Below are 25,467 nucleotides of genomic sequence, written 5' to 3'. Positions count from 1 at the left end.
ACTGAGATAGACAGTAATACAGCAAGATAGTTAATCAGCCAAACCTTCCAAAGAGAAAAATAACTACCTGAATACGTTTGATCATCTATTAGACACGCATATTTTGAAATATTTTAGCAAAAATAATTTCATGTCTATAAAGAGGTTTGCACAAAAGAAAATTCCAATCAAGCAGATAAACACAAATAAAGATCAAAGAGTAAGGTTAAATTGCTATCACAGTTTAATTTTTTACTCATGAGAAATTAAAAACGGCAGTATTTTATCTGTGAAGTTCACTTGAAAGTTTTAACTGAGTTGATCCACTGCTGACTCAGAGTGAGTTAAATTAAGCTGCAAGCAGTCGTCCACCATTATCTTTTTCCAACTTGTTTTGTGCTTAAACCAAACCATGGTTTTTCCTGGAAATGAGTCTAGGTGGTTCTGTCCTGATTCTGTTCACCTAAAGACAGCTATCATCACTTATCAAAGAATGATAATACTCTTACTCTAGCAAAAAAGAAAAAAAAAAAGCAAAGTAAAGTAAAGTAATCAGTAAGTTAACCCTTAAAGACCCAAACATTCACTAACGACCAAAACCATCAACTTATCTAAACTGTTTAATACCTGTTGATCCATTAATCCTATCAATGCATGTAAATAATTTGTGTAAAATGCAGTTTGTCATCTTTTCATGGTCATCAGATATGACCCATTTGGACGTTCAGAGGCTCTGTAGTGAACGTGGAAACACTGTCATCTTCTACAACATTGATTCACCAGTAAAACCCATGGAGTTGGATCAATGACAGTGGCTTGTTTAATGTTCAGTTAATGAGATATTTTTCTGAAAAAGTCACTTTTTTGTCAGTTTTCTCTGTTTCTGATATAAAAACACTCAACTTTAATCTGAGCTTTTATGAACATCTACATGATCAGTAAATTAAATATTGGAAAATACCTGATTTATACTGGAAAAGCAAAATACAGAGGATAATTGCATAATAAATGGAGACTTATCAATGAAAAAATCTTAAATATAGAGGAAAAAACATTTGGGAAGTACAGGAAAAGTTGCACTGGGTCTTTATGAGTTAAGTGAGGGAAATAAATAAGGATTTTCTCTGAAAAATGCAAGAGATAAAACAATAAGTAAAATTTATTTGAAAGTCAGCACAAAAATAGCTCTTAAAGTATTAATTAATAGATTTATTGTCACATAGCTAAAGTGACAATAAGTGCATTTCCATCCAGCTGTTATTATTCTAATTTCAGTTTCACCTGATCAGTAAACGGTGAAGAAAAGGTGCAAAAAAGAGCAATTGAAACAGATTCAGTAAATAATTATGTTGTTATTGAACAAAAAAAACTGCACTGATTTCTAGCAAAAATAAATAGAAAAGCCATGTTAACGGTAGCAAATATGCCACCATGTATGAAGGTCTGCAGGAACAAATGTTAGACAAAGGCTTCGACAAATTGTAGCAATAGTACAACAAGTGATAAAGTACCAAACATCTACATGAGACGAGCATCAGCGGTTCAGTTTGGAAGTATCCTTCACATTTATTTCCTCCTCCTATAGCTCAGTGGGTGTGGCATTGTATGGGGAAATATTAACCCTTTAACCCCCGACACATTATTCCAGGTAAACGTGCTGCTGTGAATTTGTGTCTGTTTCAGTGTCATAAAAGCTGCTGTGAGTTTGTGTTTGTGTTCCTTTCTTCGGTGGATTTGCTTTACTGTGGGTTTTAGGGTCAGAACAGGGTGGAATAACAGAAAAAGTCAGGGGGGAAATGAAGTTTTACAGGTTTTTACTAAATAAGGCACTCCCAATGTACATCAGTAAGAGATTTAGGAGGTTGAACATGAACTGTGAACTGGAACACTGAATAATAACAAGTCTTTGAATGTTGGCCCAGTAGTTTATGTTTTGGAGCTTTTTTTTTCTAAATCAGTCCAGCTGCTTTTTGGCACCTGGTTGAACTCCAAAAAGCGGTTACACAGTTAAAACTGGGTAAAAACACAGTAAAAAAGAAAGAAAGAAAGAAAGAAAGAAAGAAAGAAAGAAAGAAAGAAAGAAAGAAAGAAAAATCATGACAACACTGCAAACTACATTAAAAATAAAAAGTGACAAGGAAAACGGTGTAAAAAAAAAAAAAAAAAGTAGCCCAAACCGTCTCATTTCAGAGCGAGTCTGACTCACTGCTTTCTGTTTTACCCCCATTCCACAGGTGGCGGGTGGTGTACTGAGCATGCTCAGATGTCTATGGAAAGAACAAGGTCTATTCTCTGAGGACTTTTTCAAATATTTCCTTTTGAGCAAGCAGTTGAATATTTCTGAATATTTAAAATAAATCATACATACAGAATGCTCAGCACAGACACATTAGGGGCTAAAGGGTGAAACCGAAAACATTGCCAGAATCAAAGGTTTACTGTCTAAACCAGACTTAGAGAGACTTGCCCACGCGTTTATCTCTAGCAGGTTAGACTACTGTAACGGCCTTCTCACTGGACTCTCTAAATGAGCTGTAAGACAGCTGCAGTCCATCCAGAACGCTGCTGCTCGAGTCCTGACTAGAACCAGGAACTACAACCATATTAGTCCTGTGCTCAGATCTGTGCACTGGCTTCCTGTCACTCAGAGAATAGACTTTAAAACAGCTCTGCTGGTCTATAAGTCTGTCCATGGTCTAACACCAAAGTACATCTGTGACATGTTGGTGCCATATGAACCATCTCGGACCCTGAGAACCTCAGGGACTGGTCTTTAGCTGGTGTCCAGAGTCAGGACTAAACAGGTGAAGCTGTGTTTCAGTTCTATGCAGCTAAACTGTGGAACAGTCTTCCTGATGATGTGAGACAAACCTGTACTGTGACAATGTTTAAGTCCAGGCTGAAAACAGCTCTGTTCAACTGTGCATAGAACAACTGAAAGGGTTCTATCTGCACTCTGCTCTTTTACTTTGTTTTAATTGATTATTATTTATGTTTTATTGATTATGTTTTAATTGTAATTGTGTGTTTTTAATTTGTCTCTTTTCCATTTTTGTAAAGCTCTGTGAATTGCCCTGTGTATAAATTGTGCTATACAAATAAATCTCCCTTGCCTTGCCTTGCCATAATAAAGAACCAACTGTTAATAGTTAAAGGAGTGGATGGAAATGCACATACGTTCACATTTTTTGCCCATTTTCTGAACATTCAGGTAAAATTTGAAGAAAATGTTTGTTACTCACAGTGGTGGTGGTAGTGGTGGTGGTGGTGGTTATTTCCTGTGTTGTTGTTTGAAGTGTTGTAGTCGTTGGTGGAAGAGGAGGTGTGGTTGTAGTTGTAGTTGTGGGTGGTGGTGTTGTTGTTGTTGTAGTCGTCCAGGCTGCAGTGGTGACAGCTGTGGTTGTCGTCATTTCGGTGGTGTCTAGTGCAGTCGTGGTTAGAGTCGGAGTGGTTATGGTCTGTGTGGTTACTGCTGTTGTAGGTTCTGCAGGCGTGCTCGCAGCTGCTGTGGGTGTAACAGGTGCAGTTGTAGCTGGAGGGCTTGTAGTGGAGGTTATCGTGGTTGTGGGGATGAATGTGGGTTTGTCTGTGATTTCAGGTGTGTGTTTTTGTGTCATGGTAGCCGTCCTTCCTGTAGACGTCCTGACTGTTGATGAGGGTGAGGTTTGACTTGTGTTGGCGTCTGAGATTTTTGGAAAAAACGTCGGCAGAGCTGAAGTTTTCGACATCGTAGACTGGTCTTGAGGAGTCGACGATGCATCGGTGTCCGTCACTGAATCAGATGTTGCTTCTGCTGTCGAGGCCACATAATGAGGAGTCTTCCCAGATGCAGAGTTGACACCAGTTTGTCCAGTTTGTACGCTCATGTTGGGAGTTGGATGTGTCATATTTGTTGTGTCTGTGTTTGATTCTGTATCGGACACGTCAAAACCAACAGTGGAAGCGCCGTCGGTTTCAGAAGACACAGATGTGACCTCAGAGATCACTGTGAAATCTGACTCGTCGCTGCTGTTCCGCACTGAGGAAATTGTAGAGGAAACCAGAGTCGCAGCTGTGATTTCAGTCAAAACTGGTTTACTTCCAAGCAAGTTGGAGGTGGAGCTGGAAAGTACTTCATGTCCTGAAACTGTCTTGGCCTCAAACTCGGGGACACTTCTCGCTGACGCATTTTCCAAAACATCTGAGAATGCTTGAGATGTGAACGCGGCCGGACTCAACGAGACAACATGGCTGCTGTTTAAAGCCGACGTGTCTGTGACTGATGTGTGGTCATTATTAAAGTCTGTCGACCTCCTGGTTCGAGGTTTGTTGAAGTCATTTTCACGCGTTGAGGCGTCGTTAGGAATCGTATCGTGGACTTTCAAGGTTGTTACTTGTCTCGTAGTCCTGTGGGTTTTTACTGTGGTTGGTATTCGCTCATTATCTACAGATATAGTAGGACTTTTATTTATTTTGTCTGTACTGGTGTGTCCGACAGGTTTGTGTGTGGATGAATAAAATATGGTAGAAACAGGAGTTGTATCTGGAAAAAAAAGAGAAAAACACATCTGTTAGTTGGTGGAAAAATCTGGGTAAAACTTACTCACCCAGAAGTGGAGGTTTGTGTATTACCAGACGATGAATCACTGTAGAGCACAGGTGTCAAACATGCAGCCCGGGGGCCAAATCCGGCCCACCAAAGGATCTAATCTGGCCCGTAGGATGGATTTGTGAAATACAAAAATTACACTGAAGATATTAACAATCGAGGATGTCAAAATCATTTTAATTCAGATTCCACATACAGACCAATTAGATCTCAAGTGGGTCAGAATCAGTAAAATACTATCATATTAAACCTATAAATAATGAAAACAGCAAATTTTCTCTTAGTTTTAGTGTAAAAAAAAAAAGTAAAATTACATGAAAATATTTATATTAAAAAGCTGTTATTTTACAAAAAAAAGTGAATAACCTGAAATGTCTTAAGATAAGTAAATACAATTTTACCAATGTTCTGCCTGTTATTAAATGTTTTGTGCATTTTTAATTGTAATGTAAATTGTAACGCACATGTGTAAATGATAAACTAATAATCTGAGGCATAATATTGTTAAAATTGCACTTGTTCTTCTTAAGACGTTTCCAGTTGTTCACATTATTCAGATTTTTGTGGATGTAAACATTATCATAATTTAATTTGACTTTTTTCACTGTTATTATTTTACTGGTCCGGCCCATTTGAGGTCATTGGGCTGAATTTGGCCCCTGAACTAAAATGAGTTTGACACCCCTGGTTTAGAGGAAGTATACAACAGTTTAACTGGTGGTGGATTTTTTTTTAACCCTTTCACGCATGAATGATTGAGACATTTGGACATATTGGATTCAGTTCTTAGTTTGAGTGAATTAAACAACCGTATATCAATGTTTGAATGTAGTTTAATGGTAAATATCATATTTTGCATAGACATGTTCATTAGTTATGACTAATTTGTCTCATCAGCAGCCACTTTAATGACTTTATAATGTATTAAAATAACAGAGGCATTAATTCTCAGGTAATCCGAATAGTAATTAAGGAATTTGCAGTATTAAACACTACAATTAACACTATTACTTTGGACTAATTATTGCAAATATTGTGGTTTTAATTGAAATTTGAGTAACTGTACAACAGAAATGAAAGGGTTAAAAAGTGATGCAAAAACAACAGTTTAGAGCAGGAAAAAAAATTATATCTGATTCATCGGCTGATAACATTCCCAGCTTTCATCCCAAAAACTGCCAAATATATATCTGGAATTAATTATCGCTCAGTAAAATAATTTTTGAATTGAACATCTGTATGGAAGTCTAAATAAATAAGTCTGGAAGTGATTTTTATCTTTTAAGGTACTATTTACACTCAGTGTCAGTTTTTCCAGTCACATAGAAAACAAGAAAATTAACCTGTTACCATGAGAAAAACATATTATACTGAGATAATGGCAGAATTAACTTAATTCAGTCATTCATTTTCTGAACCCTTAATCCTCAGGAAGGTCAGGGGTACTGGAGTCTGTCCCAGTTACCATATAAGTACTACACGTAACCCCTTTAAGACTCTTAAAATGAGCTGGAACTAGAGGTTTTATGGGTTGAAAATTGAGTTGCATTTAATAAGTGAATTAAAAGCAATTCGTGACATTACATTAATTGAAGATCTTAGGTGGATCTACTAAATAACAAATGTTTAGATTAGTATTTCTTCATTCTACGACAGTGGAGCTCATTTTTATGTCACATCTCAAAGACATTCCTCTGGTTGTGCTGCGTCCCCTCATTGTGACCGACCCCGACAGGAAGAACACTGCTGACGTCTTTCCTGCCTGACCGACTGAGCTAAAAGCACCCCACCAACAATGTGAGGGAAGTCAGTATCAGGAGTGTCATCCTCTGTCTAATGGCTGACTGACAGAATCATTCACACTCTGCTCAATTAACACAAAGTCGCCCAAAACTGAAGCACATAGACAAGGTTGTCCTCAGCTTTTGTCATGTTGAGGTTCATACCTGAACATTTGAGCATTAAATCAGATAAGAAATGAAACCTCACCAAGCCTCATCGTGACGTTTGGTTTGGCACTATATTATTATTATTATTATTAGTAGTAGTAGTAGTAGTAGTAGTAGTATTTATGTCATATTTAGATACTTTGGATTTTTTCTATATCTTTCTATCATATTTGATGACTCTTGTCATGTGTTGCTGTTACATTTGAATTTCCCCTTTGGGGGATCAATAAAGTGTATCTAACCCTAACCCTAACCATGGTGTAGGAAGAAGTGCAGTCGTAGGTTATTCAACTGCTGTCAGACTTTACAACACAACAGTGTAACCCTGTACTGCAGGTGTCTCTGACATTTTGCTATTCCACCCTGTTGTACATAGTCGTTAGAGATTTATTACTTATTACTATTTTCATTATTATTGAAAAAATGTGAAAAATTGTGCAGGCATAAAGATTGTGCAAAAGACAAACAATGTAACTTTGTCTTTTGCACAACCTTAATGCCTGTACATTTTTTCTTGCACTTTATTTTGTTGTTGCCTTGACCATTGAATTTCCCCATTGTGGGATCAGTAAAGTCTCTAATCTAATCTAATCTAATCTAATATAAAATAGCCTAACCTAACCTAACCTAACCTAATTAATTCTAATCTAATCTAATCTAAAATAAAATAGCCTAACCTAACCTAACCTAACCTAATTAATTCTAATCTAATCTAATCTAAAATAAAATAGCCTAACCTAACCTAACCTAACCTAATTAATTCTAATCTAATCTAATCTAATCTAATCTAATCTAATCTAATCTAAAATAGCCTAACCTAACCTAATTAATTCTAATCTAATCTAATCTAATCTAATCTAATCTAATCTCTAAAACAGAGCCACTGCATATACAGTCTTGCCGTATGCTACCTGTGTTCTAAGAAAGATTTTTCACATAACTGCACTTGGGGGGAATAGATAACCAAAGTTGAAATGCAATCAATCAAGAAAATTATCTGTTAATGGAAAAAATACCACAAACTATCAGAAAACCCACAGTAAGAATCTGTGACAGTCATAAAACAGAGCAACATCCTAAATCTATTGTGAAGTTATGTAAGCATGAACATGAACAAGAGGAAATGAATCCACCTGTGTTGCCTTTGTTTTCCTCAAAGTCTGTCTCCACTCAAAACAAATGTTCTCTCATGTTCTTTTCCAGAATTATGTTCGTTCATGGTTTTAGACTCTGAATGATTTCATGTTCAGTTTCCGAACATTGAAAAGTTCATCTGTCTTCACCTAAAATCAAATATTAATGAGTGGACCCAACAACGATGTCTGTGAAATCACTAACATTTTAGTTGGGGATGAAGTATACAACTTTATAGGTGTTGACATTAAAGTTATCACTGCATATTCAATCAAAACTGACTTTTAAGTAGAAAATATTTTGTGTCTAAATGTTTCAGATTTGTGGAGGTGGAAGAGATGTCATTTTAACTATTACCAATGAAGCAATTTAACATTTTTGCTCTCAGAGGTTATTATTTAAACCATTTTTATCACCTGTTGGCAATGAACATGATAATTTTGCATATTCTACAAAGGAGTCTGTGTCTCAGGATTTTTTTGAGTGCACTGCAGATAAAAAATCTAACACCTTGTCCAGATGGAGAAGTAAACAATGTAGATCTTTCCTGTTTTAAAAAGGTTTATCATCTGTACAAAATTACAGAAAAAGCTGAAGTAGATATGCCAAGCCTGTAAACGCGGCCACAAAAATACACCAAAAATAGAGAAGAAGACATGGAGCATGTGCATAAAACCCGTGCAACGTAAACAAACACAATTTGAAAAAAAAAAAGTCTGCTGTTGTTGCATTTGTTGGAGGGGTTGTAGCTTCATTGTTTCAGAAAATAAGTTTATGGGTTGTAAACACGGAAATGCAAAGGTGGTGTTTTGAAAGGTGTTCATTGTAGGACCCAGCTTCAGAAATTAGTGTACAGTCGGAGAAAAAATTATTAGACCACCCCTTGTTTTCTTCCATTTCTTGTTCACTTTAATGCCTGGTACAACTGATGGTACATTTGTTTGGACAAATATAATGATAACAACAAAAATAGCTCATAAGAGTTTAATTTCAGAGCTGATATCTAATCATTTTCCATGTTTTCTTGATAATAACCAAAATCACTTCAGTTCTTACATCAATATCTATGGCATTGTACTGACAAAAACAGTGCTTTTAGGCATTCCATGTTTTCTTTTCTGTCAGTTTTAGTCACATGATACAAACAGGAGTTAGTACTTGATTGCATAACCTTTGTTTTCGATGACTTTTGATGGTCTAATAATTTTTTCCACAACTATATCCAGGCTTCCACAATGATGGTTCTATGTGGATGAAACACCTGAACCTCTGTGGAAACTCCTGTACACTTGGATGGTCCTTAAATGGGTTTATTTACAAAATATAATTCAATTTCATGGTAAAAACACTGAAAATATTTCCTTTGTACCTTTGTCAGTTAAATAAAGGTTGAAATAATTTAACAATAAGATAATTGTTTGTGTTGCATTTCAGTCCCAAATTTTCTGGACATGTTGTTTGTATATGGGTCAAAACACAGTAATGTCCCGTCAGAGAGCGAACTTTAATTGATTGCCATTCCAACATTTATTTCAATATAAAATAGCTCCTTGTTCTGGATAATCCCTTATGGTCCAACTAAAGCAAAAATGAATTTAAAAGTAAAAATGAGGGTCATTTAGCAACACTAATCTGTCAAATTGTCTCTAAAATGTTCCATCACAGAGATTTCAAATACCATGTTTTGACCCATATTTAATTTTGCCCCAATTATATTTTAGTTAACATTTAGTAGATTTAACCAATAATAAGGTAAAACAAATGTTTGTATAACATTACAGCAGATGAACAAGTTTATTTCCTTTTTAAAATGATGACACCACTTAAGTAATTCATAATAAGAATAATAAATCTATGTTTTTGTTACACTAAAAAGTGCAATTTTTGATTTTTTTTTTAAATCACAGATACATCCAGTGTAGTTTTAATCCATTGGTCATTGCTTTTTTGCTTAATACAAGTCAATTTGTTTATATTTAAGAATATTCTGTCTCTGTCTAGGGATGTATTTGAGTGAATCTTTAAAGGTTATATTCTTAAATGTTAAATTCTCCATAAAACACAGGTGTCAAACATACGGCCTGGGGGCCAAATGTGGCCCGCCAAAGGGTCCAGTCCGGCCCTTAGGATGAATTTGTGAAATGCAAAAATTACACTGAAGATATTAACAGTCGAGGATGTCAAAATCCTTTTAATTCAGATTCCACATACAGACCAATTAGATCTCAAGTGGGTCAGAATCAGTAAAATACTGTCATATTAAACCTATAAATAATGAAAACAGCAAATTTTCTGTTGGTTTTAGTGTAAAAAAAGTAAAATTACATGAAAATATTTATATTAAAAAACTGTTATTTTACAAAAAATGTGAATAACCTGAAATGTCTTAAGATAAGTAAATGCAATTTTACCAATATTCTGCCTCTTATTAAATGTTTTGTGCATTTGTAATTGTAATGTAAGTTGTAACACACATGTGTAAATGATAAACTAATAATCTGAGGCATAATATTGTTAAAATTGCACTTGTTTTTCATAGATATGAACAATCCTTTTAGTGCAGGTTCCACATTTAGACCAATTCAATCTCAAGTGGGCAGGACCAGTAAAATACGATCATAATAACATATAAATAATGACAACTCCAAATTTTTCTCTTTGTTAATGTAAATATTTTCATGTAGTTACACTAAAACAAAGTATAATTTCGCAAAAAATGTGAATAACCTGAACAAAAATATGAACAACCTGAAATGTCTTAAGAGAAGTAAGTACAATTTTAACAATTTTCTGTTTGTTATTAAATGCTTTGTGTATTTGTAGATCCACTGTGATCTGTAAGTTATAATGAACATGCGTAAATGATAAACTGAGGCAGAATATAGTTAAAATTACTCTTATTTTTTTCAGTTTGTTCATGTTATTCACATCTTTTGAAAGGATAGTTTGTAGATATAAACCTTCTCATAATGTAAATTTACTTTTTTCACTCTAAAACTGAGAAAAGTTTGGAGTTGACATTATTTATATATTATTATGTAATTATTTTACTAGTTCGGCCCACTTCAGATCAAATTTAGCTAAATGTGGACCCTGAACTAAAATGAGTTTGACACCCCTGCCGTAAAAAAATCATCATCCTCCAATAACCCATGTTGAACTCACCTCTTTTGGCGCACAAGGATGTCATCATGTTTTTTCCACCTGAATCAACATCATATCTGGTCCAGTCTGAATACTGTGCTTTCTCTGTCATCACCACCCGTTGTCCTTGTTTCTTCAGATAAGTTGAAGTTGCAGCCAATCCGAAGGCTCCCTTTGTGCCGTAGCAGTCCCAGGCCGGTGCGGCGGTGCAGTCGGTCAGGCTGGCGAGGCGGGCGTGGCGTGGCAGGTTCGGGTTTGGGTCGGCCCAGAGGCACAGCGAGGTCTGGGTGTGGATTATCCTGGATCCAGCCGCCCACGCCCAGTGCTGCGTGGGGTTGGAGACATCACACCGGCCCAGGAGGACACTGTGACTGTGGGCTGACAGACACAGCCTCTTCTGTGTCAGCATCATGAGGAAACCCGCTGGAGAGACAAACAGTTCACATGATCAGAGAGGTTTGAACAAAGATATCCATGGTGGCTTTTCTTATTTCTGACTCCAACTAAGTACATGGAACTTCAACATGAAGAATGACAGAAAAATGAAATCTCATGCACAAATAAAGCCTTTCATGCATAGTGGTCACTACAGTGGTTGACTATTCTAAGCTGTTCTCTTGTATATTTTAGTTCCATATCAGCCAACACAATGGACGCTTATGCATCATCACATACACTGCAATTCATACCATTACTGTAACTTTGCTGTTTTTGATAAACCTGATCTGCAGCAAGGTTATATAATAGTTTTGGATTTTCATTATACTTTAGTTTTATTTAGTTTTGACTTTTTTCTCTAATTCAGTTAGTTTTAATTCGTTTTTAGAGTAGGTTTGCTAGTTTGTATTAGTTTTTGTTATTTTCTAAATGCTTACTTTTAGTTTTTTTAATATCTTTTATCTTCGCCGTTGTATTCAAATAAATCCCAGACAGGACTCTACTGTTTTCTCCCAACTTTAGCCTCCATTTTTCCAGTTAGAGTGGGGACGAGAAGACGTCTCTAAATGACAAGTGATGAGAAGTGACGGACCGTTAACTGTCATATGGTGCCAGCAGCTAAAATTGCTTGAGGGAAATAAATCGATTTCGTAGATTTCATATCAATCCGACATTGACAAAGACGAAAACGAAGGAAATTTTATCCATAATTTTTATACGTTTTAGTTAGTTTTATAAGCACAAAATACAGTTTCAGTTAGTTATCGTTTTTTTTCTTTTAATTACAGTTTTTACTTATTTCAGTTAACGAATATGTTTTTGCAATTCTAGTTTTTGTCATTTCGTTAGTTTTTGTTAACGATAATAACCTTGATCTGCAGTAACATGTTTGAGTGTAAATCAAGTGCTTGTTATTGTTATTAGACTGTTATAACATATTACTATTATTATCTCCATGATATGATATGATTAGATATGTGATGCTGAAATTGAAAGAGTCTTTGATATCAAATTTTTAGGGGTTGTCATTGATCAGAAGTTAACATGGAAACAACATATTAGATATATAAAAGGAAAGATCGCAAAGTCAAAGGCAATCTTGTGTAAGTCCAGAAATATACTCAACCATAAGGCACTACATATAATTTACTGTTCACTTCTAGTTCCTTATATGTCATATTGTGTGGGAGTGTGGGGCTCAACGTATAAAACAACTGTAAATACTATAGTCCTCCTACAAAAATGAGCTATAAGTATTATTAATAAGGCTGGTTACTATGAATATACTGATCAACTATTTATGAAATCCCATATTATGAAATTTAATGATTTGGTTTACTATAAAATAATACAAATAATGTATAAAGGAAAATTAAAGTTACTCCCTGTCTGTATACGAAGGCTCTTCTCAACATATGAGTCTAAATATGATTTGCGAGATGTTTGTAAATTAGTTGTACAAAAAGCTAGAAAAGCGACTAAAAGAAGATGTATATCTGTTGTTGGAGTTAAACTATGGAATGAGGCCAGCATGGATTTAAGAATGTGGAGCTCATTTTTGATATTTAAAAAAATGGTACATAGGGAAATTTTTGAAGGATACAATTGTTGAGATCTAATAAGTAATAAGTAAATAATTTATTTTCAACTCTAATTACCATTAATTGGTTGGTTATATTTTCTGTTTTTCTGGTTTAGTTTCACTTTTTTGTGTTTTTGATCGTTTGTTTGGTTGTATGCGTTTTTTGTTTTTTTCTTTTTCCTATATTGAATGCTGGGTAGCTGAATTTGTTATGTAGGATAGGCATTAATATAAGCATTCTTCTTCTGCCTGTGCCTTTTCAGTCACTAACCCGTTGGTAATATTTATAGTGTTGGCACTGGTTGTATTATACGATGACTGAATCAAGGTTATTATTGTTAACGAAAACTAACAAAATGATGAAAACTAGAATTGTAAAAACATTTTTGTTAACTGAAATAAATAAAAACTATAATTAAAAGAAAAAAAAAGATAACTAACTGAAACTGTATTGTTTGTTTACAAAACTAACTAAAACATATAAAAATTATGGATAAAATTCCCTTCATTTTCGTCTTTGTCAATGTCGGACTGATATAAAATTGATTTATTTCCCTCAAGCAATTTTAGCTGGTGGCACCATATGATATTTAACGGTCTGTCACTTCTCGTCACTTGTCGTATAGTCGTCTTCTCATCCCCACTCTACCTGGAAACATGTAGACTAAAGTTGGGAGAAAGTTGGGAGAGTCCTGTCTGGGATTTATTTGAATTCGACGGTGAAGAAGATAAGAGATATAACAGATATAAAGAAACTAAAATGAAACTAAAACTAAGCATTTATAAAATAACGAAAACTAATAAAAACTAGCAAACCTGCTCTAAAAACGAATTAAAACTAACTGAATTAGAGAAAAAAAAAGTCAAAACTAAATATCACTAAACTATAATGAAAAATCCAAAACTATCATAACCTTGGACTGAATAAAGAATTTCATCATCATCATCAAGTGAGTAATGACTAGTATTAAAGTATGTTAAAATGTGAGAAAACATCAGATTAGCAGCATTAAAAATGTATTTTTTTCATAGTTTTCACACAATATATCAGCAAATACATGTTTCTGCGCTTCATAAATTAAACCCAAAGTGTCCAACTGCGTGGACATTTTTGCAACTCCATGAAAAATAGGCTCATAACAAAATTTCAATCGCATTGTTTTTTTTCATGCCTGAGGAGTAATAAAAATATCTTCATTAAAGCTCTCATAATTCATGCATGAAAGGGTTAAAGCTCCTTCCTCATACATGATGTTGGAAAAACAGCACAAAATATGTTAATGAGATAAGTACTATGTTGACTTTCAGTGCTGACTGCACAGGTAAGTGACTATATTTGGTAATTTTTGCACACATTACCAGACAGTGACAGGAACACTTACAGTTAGAAAAGTGAGTCAACAATCTCAGGTCCAATGTGGTCTACAGGGTCTGTAAGGTCCACCTCTGCATGAACAGTGAGTGGACCTGCTTTGTTCGGTACCATGCAGTAATGGTACTAATGTAAAGAATGATGTTCAAAGGGATAATGTGGATGTGGACAGGGGTCTGGATCAGCACTTATGTTAGTCTAATGTTCTAAAAGCTATGTTCTAATGGTCTAAAATGCATGTTAATTTCCTTGTCACATGTATTTTTCTTGTATTGTTTATATTTACATCTCGGATTTTTTTCTTTTTTTTTTTTTTAATCTGCATATGGGCAGCAAACCAAATATGGTAATTTCATTGACCTTGATTTTCCACATGACAACAAAAATTTTGGAAAAATTTCACCAAAGTAATAAAGCCTTGTTATGTCCTCAGTTTAAATGCTGAATTTCAGAGTATTTCTGAGTGCCCTATAAAGGGTTAGAGCCTGTTTTTTGAGTTGTATACTGAAACACAGGACTGAGTGTAAGACAGTGCATTGGTGCTGTCTATGTAGTATTTACAGAAGAAACCTGCACATTTCTGAGAAAGTGCATTTTAGGGTATAATTGGTTAAACACACCACTTCCTGTTTAATCCTGCAAAGTTTTAAAAGCCACTAAACATACGAGTCAATAAATCCAATAATCTTCTTTGCCTGACGGGAAACTGCGGTTGTTTTATCACTTAGCGTCACCAGATTCATTTGACAAAAACAGCAGTTTTACCCCAGAACCACAGCCTCAATTGGTGGCTTTTTTCTGTTTAAATAATGTAAACTCTCACCTAACGCATCACATGAAGGTTTAGAGGCAGCAGTGTGGTTTTGATTGAAGCTGATGATAATATAATACAGATGTTGATAATAATACAGATGAACAATGAGCTTCACACTTCATTCAGTAGAGTTAAAAGTGTTCAGACTCAGGATACAGCTACTAAAAAAGCATTTTATTTAGTTCTATAAGGTTTGTAATGTAAATAATAGAATTGTAAGAAATACATAAATGACAGGAAAAAAATGTCCATCACACCGAACAATAATAATTTCCAAACTCCTGAGCTCAGTGTTAACACGTTAAATTGTGTGAGTTGTTTCTCATTTCCAAGTTACATGACAAACTATCAATGCAACATGTTTCAGCACAGTTTGTTTAAGTAACACTGAATTTAATTTTCATTTTGCATGTTTGCAGCTGTTCTAAGTTCCTCTTTTTGAGATTTTTTAAAAATCTGATACCATCTTTAAATCAAACAGACAGACTCCTGAACAGTGATCTAATACTGAAACATAAATGATGTGACCATATTTGGTTTTCAACCAGAACTGAAGGCTGAATATTTAAATATAATTGGTTAATAAAGGTTGAATATATAACTGAATATTTAATTGCAATAATATTCTTGCTTCATTATACAGAAGCTGCAGCTTCAAATCCCATGTCCATATATAATAAACACAATAAATCCATCCAAGTTTTTATGTGACCTGTAGAAATGGCTGATGTGTGATTGTAATAAGTTGTGCTGTTTGTGTCACAGGTGCGATATCAGCATGAATCAGAAACAGACCAGTTTTATGTCAGAGTCCAGGTGAAAATTATTCATTGAAAGAAAAAGTATTCTTTTGACAAAAAAATGCAAAAATGTCTGCATATCACAGCTTCTGAAATATTCTTGATTTGATTATCAAATATATTGGATTTGTATTTTTGCATCACCATCAATCGTAAGCAACCACAACATATATTTTCTTGCTTTAGACAGACTTTTTATTTGATTCCCTCACTGAGAGGTCGATAAAACTATTTTTTTAACAATCAAAATGAATCATAGTTGAATCATTAATGAAAATAATCACTATTTGCATCATATATTCTGTAATACTAATACCTCAGATTCAGAATATTATCAAGCTCCTATCAAGAAATTAAATGTAAACAAAAACAAAAATAGATTGATAGACAGACAGACAGACAGACAGACAGATAGAAAGTAAAAAAAACTTTAGAAGTAGAAGTGTGGTCCCAGCTTATAAATGTTACAGAAAATGCATGGTTTGTATACATGTATTTGATATTTGTTACATTTCAGTTTTCTTTCATTTTAAAAATGTTCTGTTTTTATTTTTTAAAAATAAATGAATGTGGCTGCTTGAACATAACTTTCTCAGTGAGCAAATATGTGTAAGCCAAGATTATGACTGTTGTTAGATAATTAGAAAACCTTCATTAACACAACCCATTCATCTAAATAAAGACTGTAAACTATAACAAAACCATCAAAATTTCAGAAATGAACGGTAAAAACTCGACATAGGTTATAGTTTTGTAGTCTGCTGGTCCGTTCGTGTCCTGTTCACACACTGCTCATTAGATCGACCCTCTTTTGTACAAAGATAAGGATGAACTTCAGTTTCCGCAGCCACTATCTCCTCAAAGTCTTAAAGTTACCCTGATCCTGATCACAAACAGAAACACAAAAGACCACAGCAATACTCACAAGCAGAGCTGAATCTCAGAAATAGAATTAAAACCAAAAACAGGGCGTCCATGTTTCTGTGGTGCAGCTTCATGCGTCCACCAGGTTCAGATGAGCAGAATAGAAGTGTTGAAGGGAAGTGTGCCTTTCTGGGGAGGAAAAAGTCAGCGAGCAGCGCTTCCTTCTATTCAATTGTTTCAGAGGTTTCATAGTAAAGGAGCTGGTCACCGGTGTGGAAATGCTCCTCTCTCGGAAATACCAAAGTACATCCCAGATGTTAAGTTGTTCTGATAAACCTGACACGAAACACAACTAGAGGAGAGTCCCAGAGATGTTCAATAATAAGAAACTTAATTATAACATAGAAACAGTCACAAGTCACATGTTTTGTTAGTTAATAATATGTGGTTCTATATGTTTGTATCATCCTGCAATAAAATGTTCTTTTAAAGTTCTCAAGTAAAAGAGGTTGTGTGGTGGTGAGGTAACCAGTATGAGCCTCAGCTGATCACAAACCCTCAAAATAAACACATTTAGAGGTATGTACTTTTCTCTTTCAGTTCATTCACACTCCTCTCCCTGGTTTATGAGATGTATGTTTTATAAAAATGAATTCCAGTACTTAAATCTGATCTCTGACCATACAGAATAGTTTGATACAAATTCATAATTCCCTCAATTTATTAAAGGGACAATATGTAGTTTTTCTACTTTTTGAAAAATTTCCTAAAATTATCATTAGAGGATGAGAATAAACAGTTATTCCGAAGGCACTAATGAGCAGGTACTGGATTGTAGATATGCACAGAATCTATTCACGTCAGTAGGATGGGGATGTGACCACTAGAGGGAGTAGTGAGTCATTCTATCGCCACAGGCCCTTTGCATCAGGAAGAGCCCAGATGGGATGAGAAGTACTAAGAACCAATTTTTTTCATCAAAGAAAGTGACAAATGATGAAAACACGATGATAAATGGTTAGTAGGTAGGCTAATATGACGGGAGCAGGTACTGTTTCTGAAAATGTGGGGTTTGTCTCCATAATCAATGGCAGATTACATAAACTATGTATGTATGATAATGATATGTTTTAATAACTAACCCGTATTAAACAGAATAATGATTTTTTTTGCAAACATGATCTAAACAGATTCCAATAATAGTAAAAAAAAAAAAAAAACATGAGGAGGGATAACATGTAGATTATCGTATAAACTCTTTATTTCATATTAACCCATAAAGACCCAGTGCTACTTTTATGGTAGTTCCCAAATGATTTTTTTCTCTATATTTAACATTTCTCAAGTAATTTCTCACCATTTATTATGAAATACTCCTCTGTATTTCTCAGTTTTTCAGTAAAAATCAGGTATTTTCCTATATTTAATTCACTGATTATGTAGATGTTCATAAAAACTCAGATTAAACTTGAGGGTTATTATACCAAGAAACAAAGGCTGACTTTTTCAGTAAAATATATCATTAACTGAACATAAAACAAGTGTCTACGACTGCTGTTACTGATCCAACTCCATGGGATTTACTGATGAATCAATGTTATAAAACAGGGGTGTCAAACTCATTTTAGTTCAGGGGCTACATTCAACTGAATTTGATCTGAAGTGGGCCAAACCAGTAAAATAATAACATAATAATATATAAATAATGTCAACTCCAAACTATTCTCCATGTTTTATAGCGGAAAAAAAGTAAATTTATATTATGAATAGGTTTACATCTACAAACTATCCTTTCAAACGATGTGAATAACATGAACTGAAAAAAATAAGTGTCATTATTCAACAATATTATACCTCAGTTTATCATTTACACATGTTCATTAGAATGTACAGATCACAGTGGATCTACAAATACACAAAATATTTAGTAACAGGCAGAATCTTGTTAAAATTGTACTTACTTCTCTTAAGACATTTCAGGTTGTTCATATTTGTTCAGGTTATTCACATTTTTTTGGCGAAATTATATTTTGTTTTAATGTAAATACATGAAAATATTCACATTTACAAACAGAAAAATTTGGAGTTGTCATTATTTATGTGTTATTATGATAGTATTTTACTGAATCCTGCCCATTTGAGAGTGAATTGGTCTGAACGTGGAACCTGAACTAAAATGATTGTTAATATCAGTGTAATTTTTGCATTTCACAAATTCATCCCAAGGGCCGGATTGGACCCTTTGGCGGGCCGGATGTTTGACACCTGTGCTGTAAAAGATGATGGTATTTCCATAGTAACTATGGAGCCTCTGAAGATCCAAATGGGTCATATCTGATGACCATGAAAAGATGACAAACTGCATTTTACACCAATTAGTTACATGTATTAATAGAATTAGTGGATCCACAGGTATTAAACAGTTTAGATCAGTAGATGGTTTTGGTCACTGGTGGATGTTTGGGTCTTTGTGGGTTAAATTTACAAATATACAAATACATCAGTCATAAAATGGCAAATGCAGCTAAAACATATTTTCAAATTATTAATCAACATAAAAAACAGAATTGAACTGATTTACATGAATGAAAATGTTGCATTTAATGTGGTTCACAAACTTACAATATCATTGCCTGTTCTCTATAAATTCAACAAAAAGCTGTGGTCATCTCATTGAACTCCCAAAACCTTTTATATCAAGACAGAGGATAGCAGTACAAACAATAAATAAGTCAATGAAGTCTTTTATCACTTTTAAGCCCCTGTACTTGTGATACACTAATCCACACACTTCCCTCCCTTTGGCCTTTTGAGTTGCAGTGAGTAATGCAGGTGGCATGTGCACACAAAAACACACTACACACAATCAAAAGGCAGATTATGGTAAACAGACACAGACAGGGGAGAATTAAATGAACACACACATATACATAATGATATCTGTGTTTTACGTTGCATAATAGTGTTTTCGCACTGAACTCATATGATCTTTGAACTGCAGCCTCTATGTGGTGTAGGTACTGAATGGTTGGCAGAGGCATAGGCCATGACTCTGCCAACCATTCAGAACAAATCTGAATGTCTCATATATGTATTAACACTGCCATTATAACAGACTGCCTAGGTGTCTTCATGTCTTCTTTGCAATAAAGTGTCTGAAAATATCTTTTTTGCCAAGTCTTTTGTACCTTTGTTTTTAGAAAGAACTTAACTTTCAATATCTGGCCATTAATTATTATTATAATTATATGAAACAAATGCTTAAAACAGTGTGTTTCAGTAAAAAAGGAAAAAAAAAAAAAAGGCCTGAAGTTTTTAGCATATTTATTATCAGAAACAGCTGTAAATGTCCATAACAAAACTTTTTGAGATTGTAGAAATAAATGTTCAACTATTTTACTTCTGCTCAAACATGCTTTTTGGTCTTGAACATTTCGTATCCATATTATGGCTTCATAGTTTTTATTTCCAGGCGTTTTTTTTAGCCTATGTGGAAGTCTCTGAAACAGTTCCTTTCTACTTGTAAAAAAGTCCCACATTGCTGCCTTAAAGTGTTATATAGTGTTGGAAAGCTCAGGATCTCAGCTTTCTGATCCCATTTGAATTTTGTGCATAACACAAACGGTTCATGAGTTACAGAAATTTAAATGCTGTGAAGTGCAAAGTGCAGCACCAGTGAGATTGTTGTTGTTAAAGGGTTAAATCTACAACATACTGTTTACTAAGTGTCAGCAAACCCAAAGGTAAAATGAATAAAATATATTTCATACAGAAATTCTTACGTTAGATCAATTCCCCACTCAGGGTGGTGCACGTTCGTCCTTTCTGTATCTTTTAGGTGCATGTGTGCAGAGTTTAGGAGTCTGCCTGCAGGAATTTTCAATTATAATATTGAAATTCACATAATTTTGGAACATTATTGTTCTTACAATAAAAATTATCACCATAATTATGGACCAAGATTTGAAAAACTTAAAGCAGATATTAAATAAACGACAGTGAAAATCTTTAAAACAACATGTGGGAAATGACTAATGTGGGGAATTTATTTGAGTTGTTTTAGATATTCAGCACATTGATTTTACATTCAGTTGACTTAACCCACAGGTGTCAAACATGTGGCCTGGGGGCCAAAACCAGCCCGCCAAAGGTTCCAATCCGACCCATGGGATGAATCTGCAAAATGCAAGTTAGGGCATTAAATTCAAAAATAATATTATAATACCCTGTAAATAATGACAACACCAATTTTTTCTCTTTGATTTAGTGCAAAAACCATTAAACTATGAAAATATTTACATTAACAAACTATCCTTTAACAATAAAATGTGAATAACCTGAACTAATATGAACAACCTGAAATGTCTAAAGAAAATTAAGTGCAATTTTAACAAGATTCTGCCTGTTACTGAATGTTTTTTTTCCTTTGTAGATCTGATCTGTAATGCATATGTATGAATGAAAAGTCGAGGCAAAATATTGGTAAGACTGTACTTATATTTCTTAACAAATTTCATTTTTTTCAGGTTCTTCACATCCTTTTTGTATGGATAGTTTGTAAACGTAAATACTGGCATATTTGAATGTCATTTTTTGCGCTAAAATAATTTGGAGTTGTCATTATTTATTGGCTATCATGCTATTATTTTACTGGTCCGGCTCACTTCAGATTAAATTGGGCTGAATGTGCCCCCTGGAGGAAAATGAGTTTGACATCCCTGACTTAACCCTTCAACAGTACGGGCATCCTGTGGGTGTGTGTCTGTGTGAGAACTAGTTAACAACAGTAATGTGATGACTGGACCTATAAGACCAAGACATTTTGGGCAGTCCTCACTTTTCAATGGGCCTTCTGGCTGTTGTTAGGGTTAGATGTGTGCACATACTGCCACACTGTGGTACCACACACACACACACACGGGTTTATGTGGTTTAGCCAGACAATTTCTCCAAACAGGCCCAGTGGTGGTTTAGGTGGACTACCCTTTCCCAGGGTCCTAGAGCTATAGGAGTTGCATTGAAACACATTAAAAATTCTGAAAAAAGGTGCGACCAAGGTGCCACGGCACCTCGGGGCCAACGCTAGGTGCCGTGGCACTGCAGTACTACGGCTCAGTGCCAGGTGCCGTGGCACTGCATTACCAGGGCTCGGTGCCGGGTGCCGTTGCACTGCAGTGCCACTGCTCGGTGTCAGGTGCCATGGCACCGCGGTGCCACAACTGGGTGCCACCGGTGCCACGGCACCACCAGCACCTCGAGCCGAGGCACCACCGCGGTGCCACGGCACCTGGCACCGAGCCATGGTACGGCGGTGCGCCGCGGCACCAAGCCGTGGTACCGGTAAAATCGCTGTATAAGCCGCGTCAGAGTATAAGCCGCAGTGTTTAAAGTGAGGGAAAAAAGTAGCGGCTTATAGTCCGGAATTTATGGTATATATAAGCTAACATCTTCATTTCAGATGTCAAAAAGTGTTTGCGGCTCCCAGTGTTGTCTTTTCCGTGGAAACCGGGTCGAAATGGCTCTTTGAGTGTTAAAGGTTGCCGACCCCTGTCCTAGAAGATATGCAAAATAGAAAAATAAATAACACACAAACCAAAAAAAACTGTGTTAGTTAGTTTGAGTCAATAAAGTTCAGTTAAACTATTGCTAAGGCTGACAAGAAATTGTCTCCTTGAGGAAACAATAATTCAGTTAAGGTTTCCAACTGATTGCTCACTTGATGTGATTCCAACAACTAGACAGGTTTGTTTTTTTTTTGCATTACATCAAAAATCTCCAATAACACAGTAGTAGTAGTGCTAAATTACTGATATGCATCACATTAATTATCGTTGCTTATTCATAGACAAGGAAATTTAAGCTTGAGAGTTTTGTGCATCACTGCTCTTATCTGTCCTGGGTTCACCAACACTGGTCTGAACCTGGGATACTGATAAGTAACTGCAACACCCAGGCTTGAAAGTTACAACACCAGCAAGATAAACAAGATGAACTCAGAATGCCTGATTCGTATAAAAAGAAAAAAAGTTAGTGTATAGTGATGTGTGTCAAACCTGTGGTCGTGATCTATCTGTAGTAGTGAACCAAACTGAAGCAAAGTGAAGACAACGTACAAATACCAAAAACTGAAATTCCTTGAATGACACTTCAGCTTGTCTCCAAAAGAGAACAAACCCCCATAATAGCCAATGCTAAAATGCCCCACTTTACAACAGAAATAAAAATGTTCACAGCCTGGAAAAAAAAAATTTGTTTTGACCTCTATAGCTAATTTCCCTGCCCATGACAACAATACGGCGTTTAATTTTCACAAAAAATTTCACATTTCCCTTTTTGCTTTATAGTCAACTTGGCTTACCTTCAGAGGGAGGAGCAGTCTCAGTTACTGTAGATGACACTGACAATACAGACCCTGCTGAACAGATAATTTGACAAGAGTATTTTTTTTGCACGGAAAATAACAAATTTTATTGACAGAAACAAATATAATGTGAGGTAGCTTACCAAAATCTTCCATGTCATGAACTTGCTCTTTGATTGTAGCGTCAGTATCCATAGGCTCCACAGTTCCACATTCTGTTGCTGTGACTGCCGTGCTGCAGTCATCAGATTCGCTTGCACTGGCTTCAGCGTCACTGAACACAATCTCATCTGGCAAGAGGCGTAAGTGAAACTCATATGAATAGATGGACATAAAAACAACTGAAAATGTGCAAAATAAATGAATTAACACAGCCACAGTAAAGTAAAAATGTTAAACTAGCCTGCTCTGAGATGCAGCAGTGATGTTTATATCAGGGGTGTAACGATACACATATTTGTATTGAACTGTTTGGTACATCGCTTTCAGTTTGGTACACATTACAAACCAAATGTTACATTAAACAAATCTTATAATATATGGAAAACAAAATATATAGCTCAAAGTCTATTTAAAATGAAGTTCTCACTGCACTCAACCTGCCAAACCACAACCAAAACACTATACCATGTTACTCCAGTAAGACACACTGGGATGCAGCTTTGCTAAGCTACTGCCAGCTAGCCGCAAGATAGTTAGTAACACTATTACCAGGCCAGAACAAGATCCTCTGATAACCTACAGATCTGGTGTTTGGTGCCACATCAGTGTCAGTTTTGTTGTAAATTAAGAGGCCGATGGTGAGAGACTGGTGGATAAAAACATTCCGAACTGAAGAACGAACCACTGCAAGGCTACAGACTTTCCTTAGTGGCTAACCTAGTATGAGCTGCTGCATGGTGAACGACTCATGTCAGGAGTCGGACCTAGAGCACACACGCATCCTGAACCAGGAAATGAAACCCACTTTGGGTGACAGCTTCTCGTTCAGCAGCTGACAGCAGTGAACATTATCCCAAAGCAGCAGTGTGTAGTAAATGCCAGCGCACCAATTTGGCCAGAACGACAGAGAGGTACGTTAGTGATAGCTGTTCAGCTTGTGTTTATATGATTGTAGCATTAAACACAGATGTTAATTCATGTATTTATCAGACTAAAAAAGCTCAGAGAGCTCAGGGGACATGACAAATTCACTGCTGACACACGGTGGGCAATAGAAACGACAAAAAGAAAAAAGGAGGCCAAATTACATTTTTTAAATGTAAATAATAAAGTCAAAGACATTTCTGTTTGGCTGTACCGAAAACATACCAAACGGTGACACCACTGAATCATACTGAACCAGCCCGTGAACTGTGTGTACCGTTATACCCTAGATCAGGGCTCTCAAACTCATTTACTGTCAGGTGCCACGTTCAGCCCAATTTCATCTCAAGTGGGTCAGACCAGTAAAATAACTGCATAATAACTTATAAATAATGACACCTCAAAATTTTTGTCTTTGTTTTAGTGCAAAAAAACCCAATTCAATTGTGAAAATACTTTTATAAACTATCCAAACAAAAAAGAAGTAAAGAACCTGAAAAAACTGAAATTTCTTGAGAAAAGTAAGTGCAATTTTAACAATATTCTGCCTCAACTTATCATTTACACATGTGCATTGTGGATCGGATCTACAAAGACACTGTTGTTCATCCATCAGTCTTAATGATGACCTTGACTTCAGTTTTGTGGGTCCTGGAGTGGCTTGTCAGCCCTGTTTTTGCCCTGAAGTATCTGCCACAAAGACCTGTCGACTTTGAGATGAGGGAAACTGAAGTGTAAAAATGCAAACTAATTTCCTGGTTTTGGGATTTATTTCTGTGGCACTATCCTTCACAGACATGTTACACTCTCTGGTTTGATCTTTGTGGAGCAGGACTGATACTGCAGCACGATCACTTTGCCCTAAAATGAAACAATATCAATTATAAAACAATATAAAAGCAGTTGCTCTCTTTCTCACCACCCAGTGCAAATATGAATCACCTCAAAATAATACTCATAACAGAGACTTCAAAAGGACAGAAACGTTTAAATTGCCTTAACCACATGTAATAGGCTAAATGCCACTAAAGCGCAAAAGCAAACAAATTTACCCCTGTAACTTGCTGACAAAACCATTGCGTTACAGTAGACTTGTCCAGTTAATTGACATCGTTTATCATGGAAGTAGTGGCTAAACGTAATCGGGAGGAGTCAAATCACCTGCTCCTTTGAGTTGGCACAAGACTGCCTGGGATTAAGAGCCTCTTTATGGGTGAAAACATGACACCATTGTGTTGAATTTCATGGGTATATAGTCTTTATTGTAGAGCTCGGGCTGTTGATGTGGGAATATGCATAAACAGCTATAGATTAAAGATTTTTTGTCTTACCTCAATCATGCAGATAATTTGGAGA

The 25,467-nt window shown here is 35.5% G+C and overlaps 1 protein-coding gene across 3 annotated transcripts in view; it reads right to left on the bottom strand.

Annotated features, from left to right (window-relative positions):
* LOC115420793 (receptor-type tyrosine-protein phosphatase beta-like) overlaps positions 1–16,882 on the bottom strand; it is a 77,543-nt gene extending 60,661 nt beyond the window's left edge. For 2 of the 3 annotated variants that reach the window (XM_030136321.1, XM_030136323.1), the window contains exons 1-3: positions 16,726–16,881; positions 10,816–11,217; positions 3,222–4,501 (exon numbers count right to left, since the gene is read on the bottom strand). In XM_030136321.1, coding sequence (XP_029992181.1) covers positions 3,222–4,501; positions 10,816–11,217; positions 16,726–16,798 — 1,755 coding nt within the window. In that variant the 5' untranslated portion in view covers positions 16,799–16,881. Of the gene's footprint in view, positions 1–3,221; positions 4,502–10,815; positions 11,218–16,725 lie in introns of all 3 variants that reach the window. The other variant, XR_003935599.1, reaches the window with a different exon arrangement.
* Between the last annotated feature and the right edge of the window lie 8,585 nt (positions 16,883–25,467).

This window comes from Sphaeramia orbicularis, chromosome 6 (genome assembly GCF_902148855.1).
Source record: "Sphaeramia orbicularis chromosome 6, fSphaOr1.1, whole genome shotgun sequence".
Classification (NCBI taxonomy): domain Eukaryota; kingdom Metazoa; phylum Chordata; class Actinopteri; order Kurtiformes; family Apogonidae; genus Sphaeramia; species Sphaeramia orbicularis.
This window is presented reverse-complemented; position numbering and strand designations above follow the sequence as displayed.